The following is a 20,037-nucleotide window of genomic DNA, read 5'->3' on the forward strand; positions in this document are numbered from 1 at the left end:
CATCCACTAATCCCTCTGGATGAAAGAGGTTGGTGGTTCCATCTCCGCCTCCTCGTGTGTGTGTGTGTGTGTGTGTGTGTGTGTGTGTGTGTGTGTGTGTGTGTGTGTGTGTGGAGTTTCTCTGGCTCAAGCCAATTTCTTGGCATCAGTGATGTCACTCGAGCTTGTGGCACATGACATCATCAGCCGGTGACATTTGCCTGCTCAGTTGATGGGTTGTGTTCGTTTTTACTATAATAGGGCGGATTGTGTTGGTGTGGGTCGCGCTTCCCCACCGCCCTCTTAGTAATAATAATAATAATAATAATAATAATAATAATAATTTGTTATTTTCTGAATGACAAAAGACAAATATAAATCTTTATAGCTTAAAATATATGGCTTTTAACCTGGGATTGCAGACCAAGTGTCTCATCATGATGTCATTGTCCTGACATCCAGGGTCCCCACAAAAATAATCATATTTTGCAGAGCTTTATTAAGAATATTGTTATCTTTAAGCATTCATATAAAAAAGAGGGATTATAAAAGCATTCAAACATGGTATTTTTTTCTTCAATACCATTTTTATTCATTTCAGAGAACAAAGGGTATACAGAACGAGCAGGGTGAGACAAGTCTCTTCCTCTACCCACCCATCCACAACCTCCCACAAAGACAACCAAAATCATCATGAAGGCAAGTAGGCAACCATCACAAAGACAACTAGCCACCCTCAACAACTCATAGCCACACACAAATATCCGACACTCTACTGTATATCACTTGTGCAATCAGGTGGTCATACAGGGAAATACGGTGGTCTTAAAACAAGCAGGGACAAGAAATAGCCAAGGCAGGAGGCAAGCAGTAAGATTAACATCTTGGATAACTGAGATAACTTGAGTTCAGCATAATACTATGAAAATAAAGATGAAAACATCATGACTATCATCAAACCCAATGGATAGGCTATTGTGTTTTAGATTATTCGTCCTCTTCCATACCCTCTTTGCCAAGGTGCAGGGGCAACCTAAACTAATCTGTTGTGTACTGAGGACTTACCACCACTTGGTAGGAGAACCGGTTTGACTGACACGGATACACTTGTCCTGCACTGCTATTGGTTGGAACAGATATCAGGCTGTTCTTGTTACCCTCAATACCTTTGAATTCCTCAACATGGAACACGTACCTATCGTCACACATAACAACCAGTCTGTTGTTGTAGACGATGCGTTTCTCCAACACTCCGGTTAAATCACTCTTCCTGTGCTGGACCCCCAAGCTGACAGCCGGCAGTGAAGGGCAAGTGACCCCACCTTTTGAGCAATCTCTCTCACTTACATATACCGTTGTGTTCCAGAGGATGCTGTGCAAGGCAAGATAGGCAGTGTAGTGCACAGGGGTTTCAAACTTGGCCTGAAGGCTGTTGTGGCGTGGGCCGACAAGAGTGTAGAATCCAATTTTGGTGTAATCAGCGATGTCCTGTGAGCTGTGTGTGAAGCTCCATGGACTGCCCGTGTAGATCCTACATGTGTAGGCATTCACGTCTTCTCCTGCCAGGTCATCCAGCAGCATCCCAAAGGGCAACGCGTTGAACTGAAAACCCTGCAACTTGCTCGCCTCGTACTGGGGACCATCAAGCCTGTATAAGTCTTCAGCTGGTATCATAGGGAAACGGATGAGCTCCAAAAGTGTTTCTGAAATAGATTTGTTCCCTTGTGCTGTCCCTTGTGCTGCCTCCCAGCTCTCCAGCCCGTTAAGGACGTAGGTCTCACTGGGCACCACCAGGTCTGAGCGAGACAGCAGAGTTCTGACCAGGCTCAGGGGAAGACTGGTCCAGATCGGGGAGCGGATCAGCGCCTCACAGTTCCAAGCCAAGTAGCGAAGACAGGTTTCCTGCAGTGCCTCATCACCTGTCTGGACTGCATACTCATAGAAAGAGTTTTGACTCTGGAAAGTGGGGTCTTCTGGGAGAAACCAGACGAAAAGTTTTGCTGCCTCATCCCGAAGTTGTTTCAGACCCCAGTCAGACGCCATCTTGTGAATGCACTGCGCCGAGGATCGTGTGATGTTGATCTGTCGTGTGTAGAAGTATCTGGAATTGAAAATATTAGTAAGGTTCAGCTATCAAGTCTACAAAGAATTTTAAATTTATTTCTGTAACTTTTTAAATATTAGACACATGTTATAATAGCCAGCAACACCACTCCTTTTTTCACTACAGTATTAAAATACAATAAACAATGAATTATCGGGTGTTCTAGCGTTTCCTGACAAAGCTGGGGTCAAATGGGTAAAGTCACCAGGTTGTTTTTACCTGACAAAGCCGGCGACATGTTCAGTGCAGTCAGAAGTGACCTCAATGCTGAGTTCACTGAGGTTGGCCAGAGAGCTTTTGAGGAAAGGGTCCAGAGAGAGGATGAGCCGGTGAGCACATATTGTCTCCACAGTGTTGCTGTCCACCTCCACAGCAATGTCCAGGTCACAGCTGTGTTTACTGTCAAACAGATCCCCCAGTTGCTGCAAGAGGCTTGTGTTGTAGTCCAAAGCATAGTTGTGGCGGACATCTGGTGTATTTGGCTCAGGCACAGATGTAGTTGACCCTCTAACATACATAGTTGACTCTCTGACATACGTAGTTGACCCTCTGACATACGTAGTTGACCCTCTGACATACGTAGTTGACTCTGGTACAGATGTAGTTGACTCTGGTACAGATGTAGTTGGCTCTGGTACAGATGTAGTTGGTCCTCCTGACACATCTGTAGTTGGTCCTGAGACAAATCAATATGGGAATAGTGAGTGACATGAGACCACGTACAGGAAGCAGAATTATCCTGTGATTAAAAGGTCACAGATCTGCAATCTTCTTCTTTTGTATCTTTAGGAAAGTAATGAAGGCACATGAGAGTAAAACACACTTCACCTGTCCCATGATCTCTAATGTATGCCATATGCACCGCACACAATACATTGTAACTGCTATGGGTCTTATAGAGACACTACATGAAATAGGCCACGCCCATCACGGGGGAAAAGCTCCGTTCACTTCCACACACCAGCGTCATTTTCCTTGAATTAAACATAGCTAAAAGCTGTTGTGTGGTGGGCTGCGCAGACAGCAAATGTAAAAAATTGCCAATTAAAGTTTTTTTGTACTCCTGAGCAAAACAAGGAAGCCATTGAGAATTGACGAGAAGAAAAATGTGGATCTAGCTGTCAAGGAAGTTGGAGTGTTCATCTTCCGTATATACGATCTTTTTGTGCAACACGCACCGTGCACGCGACATAGGAGAACGTCTTGGGGTGTGGTTTCTGAATGATGACGCGTTACGCAGTGTCTCTATAGATTTAAAAAAAGACTGCCAGTATTGTGAATGAACCATTGCGCCTGGCTACCGCTCTATTCCATTTCATACCATCTCAATTCATGTTTTACTGTACTGTTCTATCTAGCCTGCTATATTTATTGTATATTATGTATATATTATATATACCCCAGGGGGGTTCCTCCGTATATAACCCCCCCCCCCCCCCCCCCCATTAAAAACATGCAGAAGATCAGATCGTCATCGTCATCCGACCAGTGACGACGACATCCGAAGTCGGTCCCCGGGCGCTGTACGAGAAAGCGACCACTGCTCCTGGCCTGCCCCCCGGAGGAAAGGACAAAGCCAGGATGGGTTAAATGCAGAGGACAAATTTCACCGGCCACCGTCAGCATGTGTGTGTTGTGGCCCTCCGTGCATGTGTTAATGTGTAACCGTGTGACAATAAAGACGGGCTTGTCCGTCTGAGATCGTGTTTCGTTTATTTGTGAGTGTGTTTTTGCCACAGGATGGAAAAGTCAGCATAGTCAGTCAAGTCAAGTCAAGTCAAGTTTATTTGTATAGCACATTTCATACACAGAGGCAATTCAAAGTGCTTCACATAAAATGGTTGACAGGAAAATAAAAGAATAAAAGAAGAGAATAAAATGGACATTTAAAAGCATCACAACACAAGTCAGTCAGTCAATCAGTCAGTCAGTGACCCTTACCTTTTTCACATCGGACACCAACATCCTCAGAAGGAGAGCAGTTATTGTCCCCCCACTCATTGAAGCTGCACTGAGACAGGCTTGTCTCTGTCCCATCGCAGCTTAAATTATCCATCCAAATTTTGCCGCTTCCTAAAACCAGTCATCAATCACAGAATACAAAGGAATAGTCACAAATTCATATTAATAGCACTCACAGCACTCAGTACAAACGTAGTCACAAGATGCTGTTTTTAGTTCCTCTGAGTTCCTCAACAAAGCTTAATGTGTTACTTGTGAAAGCAGGCATGTTATCATTGGTATTTGACAATGTGCTTGTACTATTCCCAGAGGGTCAGAGTCAAGCAGAGCTACATTACCTTGGCCAAATGGAGCTCCTTCCAGGGCTTGTACTGCACCAGCAAAGCCCAGCTGCCGACACACCACTTGGGCTTCATAACGGTCCCAGCCATCATCGCACACGGTCCCCCAAACTCCATCATGGTAGATCTCCACACGACCCTCAGAAGGATCCTCGCCATTAACCAGCCTGACATTACCTTCCTTATTCCCTGATGAGACACAAAAAAACACCAACAAATGGAAATGGAAATTAACAAATGCAGCAGTCCATATATCATTTTCACTCAAATACAGACAACCCCTTCGCTAAATAAAAACATAGTTAGATCTGACATTGTCCAACCTACTAGATTATTTTAATTGAAAAGGCTATTTTGTTCATTCACATCAAAAGACAAGACAGTCTTAAAACGTGTTTTTATGAGTTATAAATAACCTCTGTTTCATGGGTGGTTGTGCAAGACATTGATTGGACTGAAGACTAAAAGGTCACAGATCTGAAATCGGAGACTTCCTGATCTACTGGACAAGATGGCAGCATAGGCTGGAGCGGTTCAGTCCTGTAGTGCTAGTAGTATAGTAGATAGTAACTGGATACTAAGAGTTGGATACTAAGACAGACAATGTGTTTGAACAGCTATAAAGTTACTGGCATTTTGCATGCATGGATTCAGGTTTTTGAAGCATGGATACATGCTTCTTCAAGCAGCTTCAGCAGTTGGTAGAGGGGATGAAGGAAGAACTGCGTGCTATCCAGGCACACACGTATCACAATATGCGAGTATCAGTAACGTTCAGGCGGAGGAGGAGATGTGGATGAAGCTAGCGGACATGCAAGATAGGAACAGAAGATGCAACATGCGAATCACTGGCCTGTCAGAGGGGATTGAAGGCTCCAATGGCGTTCAATCTCCCACACGCTCCTTGATAAAGTGGTTGACCTCCTTGAGTGGAATCCAGGACAAAATCCTGCATCACATCACATCTACAGTGACAGCAAGGAGGAGGACATGGCCACTCGCACCATGATCTTCAATACCATCCGCTACACCATCCACCGTTGCAGGGAATTTGAGGGAAAGCCACTCTTTTCCTCAACGGCCGGAAATTACACTTTTCACCTGACTACAGCAGCTATATACTGTGAAGCATCACCAAGCTTCCTCTCAAGCCATGGATAGATAGAGCCCGGCCGCCCGGCCCAAAGCTGTTGAGTTTTGCCTGCTTTACCTGGTTAGAAGGCTACCCTAAAGGAGACATCAGCTGGCAGAGTGGAGGCTTTTACCTGGCTAGTAGGCTAGGTGGTATGTGGCATTGGTGGAATAGGTCATTTAAACACAGTTTGTCTGTCCTGTGATCTCTATGCCTTATGTGCTGTATAATAAATAGTAACTACTATGGTTCTTAAGTCTTACCTGTTTCACATCGAACAGCAGCATCCTCAGAAGGAGAGCAGTTAGTCTCGCCCCACCCACTGAAGCTACACTCAGACAGGCTTTTCTCTGAGCCATCACAGCTCATGTCATCCATCCAAATTTTGCCGCTTCCTAAAACCAGACAGCAATCACAGAATACACATGAATAGTCACAATGTGTAGTAATAGTATAGTCATTCAATCACAGAATACACATGAATAGTCACAACGTGTAGTAATAGTATAGTCATTAAATCACAGAATACACATGAATAGTCACAACGTGTAGTAATAGTATAGTCATTGCACCAGGAAGTGTGACATGCTAGTAGATCTGGGCCTTAGTCGCAAGATGCTGTTTTGAGTTTCTCTGAGTTGAAGAAAGTGCTTGTGAAAGCAGGCATGGTACTCATCTTTAATTCTGCTTTTATTTCCAGAGGGTCAGAGTCAAGCAGAGCTGTATTACCTTGGCCAAATGGAGCTCCTTCCAGGGCTTCTACTGCACCAGCAAAGCCCAGCTGGCGACACACCACTTTGGCTTCATTAAGGTCCCAGTCATCATCGCACGCAGTCCCCCAGACTCCATCATGGAAGATCTCCACACGGCCCTCAGAAGGATCCTGACCATCGGCCAGCCTGATGTCACCTTCCTTACTGCCTGATCAGACGCAAAGAAATCAAGCAAACATGAAGGAAATTATTAACCCTTTCCCCGCCGTCAATCTGTGTTTTCACCGTCATGTGATAAAAGGATCTCTTGGCCACCTTATGAAGTGTTACTTCACTCGTAAAGTTGCACAGAAGGTATGGTTATTGTCCCACAAGACCAGCAAGCGGAGACAAGCAACAATTTCCCTTCAGGAGGAAGCTCCATAAAACACATCCAGCCTGGTGCCTCAAAGTGCTGGAACAAGATTTCCCCCCCGAGCTCGACGCGCGTCAGACGGACTCGTTACAATCACTGAAAGCTTTTGGATTTGTTTTTCACCAGATACTGGTAAACGTACACAAATCACTTGTGCTGTCAGGGAGATTAGTAATGGGGTTTGTGAGCCCTCACATGGTGTACAGCCGTCAGATATTCCCCCAGACCTCCAGACATCGAGCAGCAGAAGCACGTGCTTCCCGGGCATCTCCTTTGCTCCGCTGCACAAACATGCATTTTTCTCTGCTTTCTGGGGACAGGCGGGCGTTTTCGGTGACCTTCAAGTGTCGTTAACTAAAGAACGGATGAAGGCAGAAACCTTTTTTTTCTCTGAAAGTAGAGGCTCTCTTCTTACTTTTGAGATATTCGTGTTTACATAGTCATAAAAGAACATATTCTGTGGGTCTTGGAAGTTTCGTGAAAATGGTCAGAAACCCTGGCGGGGAAAGAGTTAACAAGTTCAGTTACTCCATATCCAATCATTTTCATTCAAATATACTGGCAATTCCCCATTAGTCCCGAAACCCCTCCATCTATCTCACTGGCCTTCCTCCCATGTGGTAGCCTTGTCTAGAGTGTTATATCTTTGTTTCTGTTTATGTATGGATTCAAATAATTTCACCAAGCACGAGTGTTGGAAGTTGATCGTATGAATGGGCACGTTGCCCTAAACGTGTGTTATAGTAAGTCTTACCTTTTTTACATCTAACACCAGCATCTTCGGAGGGAGAGCAGTTAGTCTTCCCCCACCCCCTGAACCTGCACTGAGACAGTCGACTCTCTGTCGAATTACAGTCGATGTCATCCATCCAAATCTTGCCGCTTCCTACAGGACCAGACAGCAATCACAGAATACACATGAATAGTCACAAATTCCCAGTAATAGTATTTATAGGGAATATATATTTGAAGTGTTGTATAGTCTCTCTGAATCACTTGGTTTGACCACATAAAACTCTTTTTGTAAATGTTTTTCAAAACACGTGTATGGAAAATGAGACATGATATAATGTGCTTGTACTCATGTTTCATTCTGCCTTCACTTCCAGTGCGTCAGCATCAAGCAGAGCTGCGTTACCTTGGCCAAACGGTGCTCCTGGCAGGGCTTGTACTGCACCAGGGAAGCCCAGCTGCCGACACGCCACTACGGCTGCTCTATAGTCCCATTCATCATCACACACGGTCCCCCAAACTCCATCATGGTAGATCTCCACACGGCCCTCAGAGGGAACCTGACCATTGACCAGCCTGATGTCACCTTCCTCATTCCCTGACGAGACACAAGAACATCAACCAAACGTGATGGAAATGAACAAATTCAGTGACTCCATATCCAGTGATTTTATTGTATTTTCATGCACGCAAAGTGCCCTCATCCATGGGTACAACTTAGTTAGAGTTGCAGTGGTCAAACATTTCATTTCATTTCATATAAAGGCTACAACATTACAGAGTCTCATGTTTTTGCTCACAAACACCAACAGGTGCATTAATTACCACGACTCACAAGCAGAGTAAAAAACAAACCCTGGATTGTGCCTCTCTGCCACTGCATCGTCCTTTTGCAAAGCTGCCAGTAGAAAAAATAACCTAGAAGTATTGTTACTTTCAGGAATTTTACTTAGTATTGGTAAAGCTGCTGATGCACAAATCTATTTGAGTGAAAGTAAAAGATAAAAAAAATAAACAAATTTAAAATGGACTTTAAAGCGTATAGTTTTTTGCAAAACAAAACATTGTTAGATGTAACAATTTTCAGATGGACAATAGTCTCAACTCCTTTCATGGAAAAAGCTCTACTCTTCCCTCAGTTTGCACCTGGCCACTTTCTGATGCAATGGATGAATGAGGAGCCAACAACATGTAGACTGTGTCTGCTCTTATGTCCCTTGTGCCTGGAAATGGCCATGGAACTATATTTGAATGAGGGTTTGCTTCAGGGACAGTGACACAATTCCACTGAAGGACTTCACAAGATCAAAGAACTCACCAGCAGAGAAGTTGACAGTCAGCAAAAGGATGAAGAGTAATAAGAACATCTCCTTCATTTCGGTTGCAATACACTGGAAAACAAAAGTAAAACAAGGAATGAAAAGGAAATACCACTTAATCTCTGTATTCAAACATATTTTCTCGTGCCGTTGGGAAAATTCAGTCAAGTCGTGAGACTCGTGATTCTTCACTACTGTATAGACAAAGAGAGCAGCTCCTAATTTGATATCACTTTGATTTACAGCTTGTTTTAGGATCAGAAAGGTCTCACGTCTGTAGCCAGACGTGAGCACTCCGTGACAGACAGAAGGTCTCAGGTAGCCAGACGTGAGCACTCCGTGACAGACAGAAGGTCTCAGGTAGCCAGACGTGAGCACTCCGTGACAGACAGAAGGTCTCAGGTAGCCAGACCTGAGCACTCCGTGACAGACAGAAGGTCTCAGGTAGCCAGACGTGAGCACTCCGTGACAGACAGAAGGTCTCAGGTAGCCAGACGTGAGCACTCCGTGACAGACAGAAGGTCTCAGGTAGCCAGACGTGAGCACTCCGTGACAGACAGAAGGTCTCAGGTAGCCAGACGTGAGCACTCCGTGACAGACAGAAGGTCTCAGGTAGCCAGACGTGAGCACTCCGTGACAGACAGAAGGTCTCAGGTAGCCAGACGTGAGCACTCCGTGACAGACAGAAGGTCTCAGGTAGCCAGACGTGAGCACTCCGTGACAGACAGAAGGTCTCAGGTAGCCAGACGTGAGCACTCTGTGACAGACAGAAGGTCTCAGGTAGCCAGACGTGAGCACTCCGTGACAGACAGAAGGTCTCAGGTAGCCAGACGTGAGCACTCCGTGACAGACAGAAGGTCTCAGGTAGCCAGACGTGAGCACTCCGTGACAGACAGAAGGTCTCAGGTAGCCAGACGTGAGCACTCCGTGACAGACAGAAGGTCTCAGGTAGCCAGACGTGAGCACTCTGTGACAGACAGAAGGTCTCAGGTAGCCAGACGTGAGCACTCCGTGACAGACAGAAGGTCTCAGGTAGCCAGACGTGAGCACTCCGTGACAGACAGAAGGTCTCAGGTAGCCAGACCTGAGCACTCCGTGACAGACAGGGGGAACCTTTCTGATTTGTCCAAGCAGCAAAGGTGTGGATAGTGCCTGCATGTGGCAGTGATGACTGGTTTTCAAGGGGCATAGAAACATAGGTGTACTTTCTGACACTACACAACATGCACACTCTCTCTCTCTCACACACACACACACACACACACACACACACACACACACACACACACACACACACACACACACACACACACACAGACACACAATCATAGGCATATCACTGAGAATCTGTATAAATACATATTGAGAAAACCCCCACCCCCCACATACACATTTCTCTGCACAAATTGTATGCAATACATGTTCACAGCAGAAGAGTAAATATTATAATACACTGATTGAATTTGATATTTCCTTTATTCAAAAGTAGAATAAACTTACCAGAAATTGATAAAGCAGTCAAGGTGGAGAAATGTATCTGCAGTGCAAAACTGCAAAAATCCTGTGCAATTATATTCCCTGAATCCCCACCCCCAGTAATATTTAGTTCCAAGAAAAATATATCCAATGCCAAGTGATGTACTGCTTACTGTCCTTCACTTTGCCTGCACTGTTTGAGTATAACGAAAATAATAATAATAAAAAGCATAATAATAAATGGTAACCTATTTAAAATTGTTGTGCTATCAAGTTACAGTTAAATTGTTTCTGTCAGAGGAATCAATGCATATTGGGTAAAATACTATAGAATTATAATTGGATTACACTTGATTTAGAAATAAAATAAAACCATTTTCAGATAGAGGGAGAGTGGTGGCCATTAATGGTTTTAGAGAATAATCGATTTAAACAATGCAAAACCAGACTTAAAGGCTGAAGGAAATCAACAACAAACAACATATGAACAAGGTTACAAGGATGCCAAAAAAGTAAATTCCATCCATAAGATGTTTGCTTGGGGTACATAGCTTACATTTAGCCCTACTCTTGCAATACAGGGAGATGAGACCCAGTGGAGATGAGACTAAAGGGAGAAATTATGGCTGTGGAACCGCCTCATTAATCTCCCAGAGAGTATAGGTTCATTTAAAAAAGTCTTTAATTGGGATAAGACTCACCCTGGATAAAGGATGTTCCCCCTATTCTTAGAGGCAGACTTGGCATATATATATTTCATAACATGCTTTGCTGTAATGTGTTGAAACAAAAGTGATTTCTTAATTATAGAGACAACATCTGTTCTAAGCCTAAGCGTAGATCACATGTTCAGATGAAGCAACGTTTTGGCCCTGAGTCCTATGTTACTTCCTTTCTAAGCAGAAACCAGAGGTCCTTATGTGCTCAGCTGAGAATTGGTATCCTGCCTCTTGTTATTGAAGTAGGGCGGTTCTCAGCTATACCAGAGAGAACAGGCTGTGATCTAAAGGTGTCTGTGATGTTGAAAGTGAGTTTCATGCCATGTTTTATTGTACATGATGATTTGAGGACTCCCCTATTTGATGAAATGCAAAAGAAAAAAACCTGAGCTATTCTGGGCAGATGATATGATGACCAGAAGTTGGAGTGGTTGTTTAAGGCTGAAGAGCTCTTCTGGGCAGATGATATGATATGATATATATATATATATGCATGTGTAGCTGTCACCAGCCAAGTAGTCTGACTCACTGGAAGCAGGCTGCGAGGATAAGCTCTGCCATTGGCTCCGACCATTTCAGTCGGAGCGAAGGGAAATCCATGTCCGCTCTCTGCGTGTCCGCTCTCAAATCTCACCGCTGTCAAACAACATCAACGCTAGCCAGTAAGCTAGCAAACGACATGATGAAAATGGAAAGTTTTGACGAAGATTTGGATTGTGCAATAAAGCAGGCCTGCTTGGTGCTTTTGGTGGATGGTTGTAAAGATAACAGAGCCTTTCTTCCCGGTAGACCATAGTGAGAGTTGCGCAGGAGAGAGTCACGGCCAGCCACGAGATGACTGGCCGTGACTGGTACTGAGAAGTCACACGCATTGGAGATTAGCGCAACTGATGACATCTGAGTGGCTAACGCAGCATCTGCACTACTAGTGGTTAGCATGAAGATGCTAGCTATTAGCAACGAGCCACAGTGGACATTCCAACAAACTTTGATACCTTTGGATACAACCATAAGTTACTGGACTTTACACGTCGCCACATTTGAGAAGGGGATTCTCAAACATCCTCTGAACGATAAAGCACACGACCAAGTCTGGAACTGGAAAGCGTTTCAAAGGGGCAGGCTCTTTAAAGAAGAAACCTGGCAGGTGATTGGATGAACCATTTGTATCACGTCTATCATGGGCTCGCTTCTCACTGGCATCACACCAAAACCCGCCCGTAGCCGCCTCATAGGACGCTGATGCTGATTGGTCTAAACCACTGGTGGTCTGGTTCAGATGGTCTGAACCACTGGTGGTCCAGTTCAGATTCAAACCAACAGATTGGAGCGTGGCAAGATGGATGTGGTGTGATGGTGATCTCATGACCTCGCAGGTTAGTAATGGCTGCCTGAGCAAGTCTTGTCACTGTAATCTGTAGGATTCCGTTTGGAAAGAATGATCTTAATGGTGGTGTACATTGAGCACATGCTTGTGGAAGCCATTGTGTGCATGCCACACTTAATAGAGACCTTTATGATGTTGTCTATCCACCACCATGTAAGCATCTTGATTCTGTAACTGTGTGAATAGCCTTGGTTGTGAAGCCTGCAGTAGATGCATGCTTTCTTCTGAACTGGCATTGTGCTTCAGAGAGTCTCAGAACAAGCTGTGGAATTCACATCCTCCTCTACAAAACGTTCAGGACAAGGGAATAAGTCCCACGGGGTTCATGTTTGCTGCTTTTCAACCAGTTGTCAAAGCATCTTTGTTAGCCCTGGTGGGTGTTTCCTGTTTTCTAACACGGTTAATTGAAAACAGAAGTACTCAGTCTTGGATGTATCTCGTTGTGGGGAAACTATAGGCCTCCTTAGACCATTTAGCTAACAGAGGTTCCTGCTTGCCTCAGAGCTTAATCAACTAGACTCTAGAGCTTTGAAAGGGCAGATGCATGCAGCTGTATTCTGAACTTCACAAACATGCACTGTTAGTGAAACATGAAATAGTGTTATCAGGTCAACATCGAGCCATCAGGCCAACATGGAGCCTCTGCCTCAGATGTGTTGTCTGAAGAGCACTGTAACACTTTCATTACCAGCCGCACATGACACCTTGTGACTGCTATTGTTTTCACCTTGTGAGTGTGTGTGTGTGTGTGTGTGTGTGTGTGTGTGTGTGTTTTCTGTGTCTGTGTGTGTGTGTGTGTGTGTGTGTGTGTGTGTGTGTGTGTGTGTGTGTGTGTGTGTGTGTGTGTGTGTGTGTGTGTGTGTGTGTGTGTGTGTGTGTGTGTGTGTGTGTGTCATCATAGCAAAATGTGGCCCTGGAGACACCTCTTGTAGCGGGAACTACCACAGAAGTTGTACTTTGCCATGTCTTCATGTCTGCCCCTCACCCCACCTACCCTTTGTTGCGATGCTTTTAAATGTCAAATTTATTCTCTTCTTTTATTCTTTTATTTTCCTGTCAACCATTTTATGTGAAGCACTTTGAATTGCCTCTGTGTATGAAATGTGCTATACAAATAAACTTGACTTGACATGACCTGACTACCCTCCAGCATGCGAGAGGGACAGGCAACTTGAAAGTTGTGTGTATGCGGCTTCCTCTCTCTCCTCTTCTGACTCCAGTGCAGCATTATATCAGTACCCATTTTAAATAGGGGAAAATGTACTTCATATAGCACAAATTAAATGTAATTTCAATTAATGGTCTCCTCTTCTCTGACTCCAGTGCTGTGTTCTACCTGGCAGTGATGGGTGAAGCCCCTGCTTCTTGGTCATCAGTGCTGGCCTCGCTCTTCCCTGCAGCAGTTCCCACCTGGACGGTATGAAATGCTGCCAGTATTTTTTTGATTTGTTTTATTTAACCTTTATTTAACCAGATAAAACAATTGAGATACAAAATCTCTTTTACAAGTCAAGTCAAGTCACCTTTATTTATAGAGCACATTTACAATGACAAAAGCTGACCAAAGTGCTTCACAGATAAAACAGAAAAATATAGAAGAAAACGACAAGTACAGAATACGCTGCTACAGAGCAAGGTGCAGTACAATGCAGCAAATACAAGTCATAAAAACAAAGTGACGAAGTAGGTTGCCAAGAGGCAGGCTCAACTCAGGTCGAAGGCCAGGGAGAGAAGGTGCGTTTTGAGCAGGGATTTAAACGCCTCGAGGCTCTGGGCTGATCTAATACGGAGGAGGAGGCTGTTCCAGAGCCTAGGGGTGTACTAGAGATGGAGGCGGTTCGCCTGGCCTTCTGGCATTTCTGACATCAGATAATGGGCCACCATGTACTGATACGTTCGTGCGTACATCAACCGGCAGGGCGATGTCCGGTCGCTGGCCCTGAACCAACTGACCATCCACGAGTGGGCCCGTTTCCACCTGCTCTCCCTTTTCGCCGGCACACATTCGGGGCTACCTCAACCTGAGCGCAGACCTGCTGTCGCGAGGCAACCCCCGCAACTCAGAATGGGTTCTTCACCCACAGGTGGTGGAACAGATCTGGGCCAAGTTTGGTCGAGCCAGCGTCAATCTCTTCGCGTCGCGGCTCGCACATCATTGCCCCCAGTGCTGAATTGCACGAAATTCGGCACTGCACTGTCGAGTTCCCATCAGCGCACTCCCCAAATTTGAAGTCGATGGGACGAACGGTTGTTGAGATAAGTTGTTGAGATAAGTTGTTGAGATAAACATGTTTGTTTTTTTGCCAGTAGGTGGCGCTATACCAAATTGCATGAACAGGTCAGTGCACTCCGCCACATACTCCTTAGCATACTCCCAAAGTTTGAAGTCGATCCGACCAACGGTTCTCGAGATATGCGAAGGCCAAGCTAGAGGAGAGGAGGAACACACAGGAGGAACACACTCACAGACAGACGCACAGACAGACGCACAGACAAACGCGGCCGAAAACATGATCTCCTGGCGGAGAGAATAATAATAATGACAGGCTAATCTGAGCTGCGGAGATGACTGCGGAACTAGACATTCTTTCCTATTTTCAACCTAATGTGAGTGATAAACAATATGTACGGGGCACGGTGGCTCAGTGGTAGAGCTGTCGCCTCACAGTCAGAAGGTCCTGAGTTCGATTCTCGCCTGGGACACTGTGGGCGCTGTGGTTGTGTTCCCCCCCATATCTTAAGTGCCTACTGCCCAGGTGGGGTATCTCGTCGTAAGGGCCTTTCTCCCTGTGCGGAGTTTGCATGTTCTCCCCGTGCCCCCCAGGGGGTTCCTCCGTATATAACCCCCCCACTAAAAACATGCAGAAGATCAGATCGTCATCGTCATCCGACCAGTGACGACAACATCCGAAGTTGGTCCCCGGGCGCTGTACGAGAAAGCGACCACTGCTCCTGGCCTGCCCCTCGGAGGAAAGGACATGCCTGGATGGGTTAAATGCAGAGGACACTTTTCACCGGCCACCGTCAGCATGAGTGTGTTGTGGCCGCATGCATGTGTTGTGGTGTTCGTGTGACAATAAAAGACGGGGCTTGTCCCGTTACGAGAGTTTTTTTTTTTTTTTATGTGTTCAAGTGAATTCAGCATGTTTCTATGATGTAGCACCCTTATTTCTGCCTCTCCCACCATGTTCATTTAATATGTAATATGTCTTTCTGTTTGTTGTTGTCACTATTCTCCTGTAGTGATGTGGTGAGAGTCGTGTTCCAGACTAGTGTCCCGAAAGCTTTCACTCTGTTCACAAACACTTATTTTCTACCAGGAAGCAACATGGAGACATAAGAAAGAAAGTAAATGACAACTAAGAAATTGCTATTTATTCAATATGTATACAAACATAAGTTGCTATCAACCATCATCTTCTAAATCTTGAAACCAGTGTATTATTATCTTCATTGATTATTAGTCAAGTCATAGTAGGCTACAAAACTGTAGCCCATCCTGAAAAATCCCATTCAGTATGCAAGAAGATTGCAATTTAATATCACAAACAATATTGCAAAAGCAACAGCACATATGAACAACTTGGGTTGATCAGTCAATGAAAAGGAAAATTAATTTAAAACTTAAAATCTTTGTAATTTCAAGAACTATTCCGATTCCGATTCACTTTAATTGCCACAGTAAGTAATCAGATTACATGAGGAATTTGACTTAGTGCAACAACTATGCAGCGAATTGAATGAGAACTGCAGAGCTCTAAAATATCAAACAGAACATCTTATATTATTAGTCCTGAGATTCCTCATACGCCTCTTGTTCCTCCTCAGTGAACTTGAGCCCTGAGATGTATCTGGGACGGACCACCATGCGATAGGCATATCGCTCTGAGTGGCATGGATAAGATTGGCCTGTACTGCTATTAGTAGATATTAGGGCCATATTCTGGTCGTTTTTGAGAGGTTTGAAGTCCTGGATTTGGAAGACATACTTCCCGTCACACATTAGAACAATCTTGTTCTGGTACAAAATGCTTTTTTGAAACTCTGAAGGCAAATCCGTGTTGCTGTTCTCTGCGGTTAGCCTTGCCGCAGGGCAGGTAACACCATAGTTTGAGCATTCATGCGTTCTGATGTACACATCGGTGGACCAGCTCATGTCTCTGAAGAGGATAAAGTAGGCACTGGTGTGCACAGGTGTACGGAAAGAAGCACTGATGCTTCCCCCACTTCTCATATAGTTGTTCACTTGCCAGGCGCTGAAGCTGAAGCTCCATGGATTGCCGGTGTAGATCCTGGGTGTGTACGGTTTCCATTGACTTATGACATCTCCAAAAAGATGAGTAATGGACAGGGAATGGAACTGAAAACCCTGCAACTTGGCAGACTGGTAGCGCAGACCTTTGAGTCTGTACAAATCTTCGGCCGAGATCATAGGGAACCGGATGTGTCTCAAGAGGTCAAACTGATCTTCAGAGATCGATGCATTTTCCTGGGCTGCCTCCCAACTCTCCAGCCCTTTAAGGATGTAGAACTCACTGGGCACCACCAGGTCTGAGCGAGACAGGAGAGCTTTGACCAGGCTCAGGGGAAGACTGGTCCAGCCTGGGCAGCCGATCAGCGCCTCGCAGTTCCAAGCCAAGTAGCGAAGACAGGTTTGCTGCAGCGCTCTATCCCCTGTGTGAAGTGAGTATTCATACAGAGAGATCTGGGTCTGGAAGGTGGAGTCTTCAGGGAGAATCCAGCTGAAAAGTTTCCCTGCCTCGCTCTGAAGATGTTTCAGGCCCCAGTCAGATGCCATCTTATGAATGCACTGGGCAGAAGATACACTGATGTTGATCTGCCGAGTGTACAGATACCTGCAAGACACAAGATCTGCTGAGTGTACAGACCTCAAATCACGGTTGCGTTTCCTTAGCCCATCACATCATCCAGATACACCTAACCACTCCCCCAACTGACCCCTTGAACCCCAACCCCTTGAACCCCAATCGACCGCTAACCCGTGGGTAGCGGTCGATTGCTTCCTATCCACTCGATAGGAAGCAATCGACCTTCCTATCGATTGCTGTGGCCTTTTTCCCTAGTCCCGCCGCCTTTCCTGGCCACACCCCCTCCCACCACCCAGATGCACCTAGCCACTCCTCCTACCCACCCCTTGAATCCCGACTCTCTACGACCTTCCTTTCCCTAGCCCCCACTCCCTCCTTTGTCCCGCCCCGGATTGGATCCGTGCCAAAATATAATGGGTCCCATTGGCCCATGCTACACCAGGTACATGCTACATGCTACACCAGGTACATGATACATGCTACACCAGGTACATGATACATGCTACACCAGGTACGTGCTACACCCTCGACACCACGTTCATGAAAATCGGCCCAGTCGTTTTTCCGTAATCCTGCTGACAAACAAACAGACGAACGGGAGCGAAAACATAAACATCAAGAGTTGGTCTCATTACACCTTTAAAACACAATGCTGCTCTCACCTGACAAAGCTGTTGGCGTGTCGACGGCAGGTGGAGCTGACATCCAGGCTGAGTCTGCTGACGCTTGCAGGGGAGATTTTCAGGTATTCTGGGTCCAGAGAGAGGATGAGTCTGTGAGTGCAGATGGTCTCCACGGTCTTGTTGTCCACCACCACAGCAATGTCCAGGTCACAGTCGCGTCCACTGTCAAACAGCACCCCCAGGCGTACAGAAAGTGTTGTGCTGTCGTTCACAGAGTATTCACGACTGATATTCTGGGCTGAGCCTGGAACATCTAGCATTGCTGAAACGTTAAGTGAAAGTTAATATGACTGTTATTATATACAGTACCTATAGTTGGTAGCATGCAGATGACTTGCCTGTGGCCAGTGTTTATCAGACTGCTGTAGGACTCTGGAGAGCTGCTCACAGCCATGCCTCTCTCCATGTCAAACTCGTTTTGTTTTTGTCTACTGTATGTCAGTTCTGTGGTTGAATAAACTGCTTCTGGCCGCACCATACTACCTCCTCTTTTGCTGCGAATCCCACTGCTCATCGAGTCAAGCATACCATAGTCATACGCTATGAAGTGATTCTCAACAACGACCCACCTTACCTGTCTCACACACCACACCAGCATCTTCCCCGTGGCCGCAGTCTGACACTCCCCAGCCCCTGAAGCCACATTGGGATAGATCTGTCTCTGAGCCACCACAGGTTAGATCATCCATCAAGATCTGACCAGAGCCTGAGCCAGAGGAAAGACTTCAGTCATTGAGCAACTCTGAGCCAGAGGAAAGACTTCAGTCACTGAGCAACTCGCTTTGACACTTTGTGGGCCATGCTTTTCTTTCATTATGTGTTGGGAACATCAATGGATTGCCCGGAAGTTAATTGCGCCAAGGAGAGAAATAAAACTGTATTATCATAACACAAAAATCTGGCATTTAGCAAAAATAGATAATCTACACTATATTTCCAGCAGTGTCCGTGTGTCTGTTTGTCAGTATGTCTGGCAAGTGTCTGCAAGTGTCTGTGTGTCATTGATGGCAGTGTGTTTGTGTGTCAGTGTGGCATGCCCTGTGTCAGTGTGTCTGTTTGTCAGTATGTCTGCGCAAGTGTCTGTGTGTCAGTATGTCTGCGCAATTCCAGCAGTGTCTAAGGCTATTATAGCCCCACGGGTAATTGCACTAGTAATAATAATAATAATAATAATAATAATAGTAGTAATATAATAAGAATAATAATAAAAAGGACTATACCTTGACCATACGCTGCTCCAGCAACAGCTGCAACGGCACCATCGAAGTTGAGATGGCGACACACCACCTGGGCTTCGGCAATGTCCCAGTTGTCATCACACACAGTTCCCCATTGTCCATTGAGGTAGACCTCTACCCGGCCCTCATTAGATGACGGGCCGTTAACCAGCCTCATGTCACCATTCTGATACCCTGCAGAGCAGCAAAACACAATGAACTCAAGTTGAATATTAACCTCAACGTCGCACAAAGACAACAGCAAATCAGTTGCACAATAAGTTGATCTGAAATCTCCACAGTTATAAAAAAAAATCTTTATTGTATTGTATTTAACATTTATCCAGGTAGTTCCATTGGCATTTAAAAATTCAAGAGGTATCTGGGTATGAAGGCAGCATGACAAACATTTGAAGAATGTCAGAGACCGAAACATCACATGATACATTTTATTGCAAGTTTGGACAGTGTTCGGGACTCTTTGCTTTGCCCTTGTCCTACGCACCTGTCCTACGCACCTGTCCCGGAAAAGAGATGTGGGAAGTTTTCCTTCTAACATGACAAAGGTGACATAAAACAATGTCGCCTACATGAGCACCTACCTGTACAATCAAATCATATAAAGTCAGATCACATGATTACGCAAAAGGAAGCAATTCAAAAGTAGAGCAGCAGGTTCTAAGTTCAGACTTAAATAGAAATTAGTTAAACATTGACAGCAAATAAATAAAAAAAGCCTGTATACATAAGATCAAACTAGAAGTGCACTCGGAGAGACCAGACCACGGCCAAGGCCAAATAGGTCTGCTATGATGTAACCCTAACCCTGACCCACCCACATGGTCCTAGCCAGTCCCCCTACCCACCCCTGGAATCCCGACTCTCTACGTCGACCTTCTTATCCCTAGAGCACCCCTTTTTCCATAGCCCCGCCCCCTTCCTTGACCCAAATCGGATCAGACCTGCGCCAGAATTTAATGGGTTCTTCCTTGGCCCATGCTACACCCAAGTTTCAAGTTTCATGAAAAT

At 45.3% G+C, this 20,037-nt stretch overlaps 2 protein-coding genes across 2 annotated transcripts; both read right to left on the minus strand.

The window, feature by feature from the left end:
* Positions 1–617: 617 nt before the first annotated feature.
* LOC310786170 (galectin-3-binding protein B-like) lies at positions 618–8,754 on the minus strand (the record flags this gene model as incomplete). The annotated part of the gene is made up of 9 exons (XM_083647343.1): positions 618–2,080; positions 2,303–2,759; positions 4,025–4,156; positions 4,384–4,575; positions 5,782–5,913; positions 6,248–6,439; positions 7,401–7,532; positions 7,785–7,976; positions 8,697–8,754. 9 exons carry the CDS (start codon positions 8,752–8,754, stop codon positions 1,018–1,020), a joined length of 2,550 nt encoding a protein of 849 aa, XP_083503469.1. The 3' UTR covers positions 618–1,017.
* A 7,312-nt stretch (positions 8,755–16,066) lies between these two features.
* Positions 16,067–19,186, minus strand: LOC310786171 (galectin-3-binding protein B-like; the record flags this gene model as incomplete). The annotated part of the gene is made up of 4 exons (XM_083647344.1): positions 16,067–17,135; positions 17,771–18,053; positions 18,366–18,497; positions 19,012–19,186. The coding sequence occupies 4 exons, from the start codon at positions 19,184–19,186 to the stop codon at positions 16,067–16,069; spliced, it is 1,659 nt and encodes a 552-aa protein (XP_083503470.1).
* Positions 19,187–20,037: the final 851 nt, after the last annotated feature.

This window comes from Poromitra crassiceps (assembly GCF_964638095.1).
Source record: "Poromitra crassiceps genome assembly, chromosome: 12".
NCBI lineage: Eukaryota > Metazoa > Chordata > Actinopteri > Beryciformes > Melamphaidae > Poromitra > Poromitra crassiceps.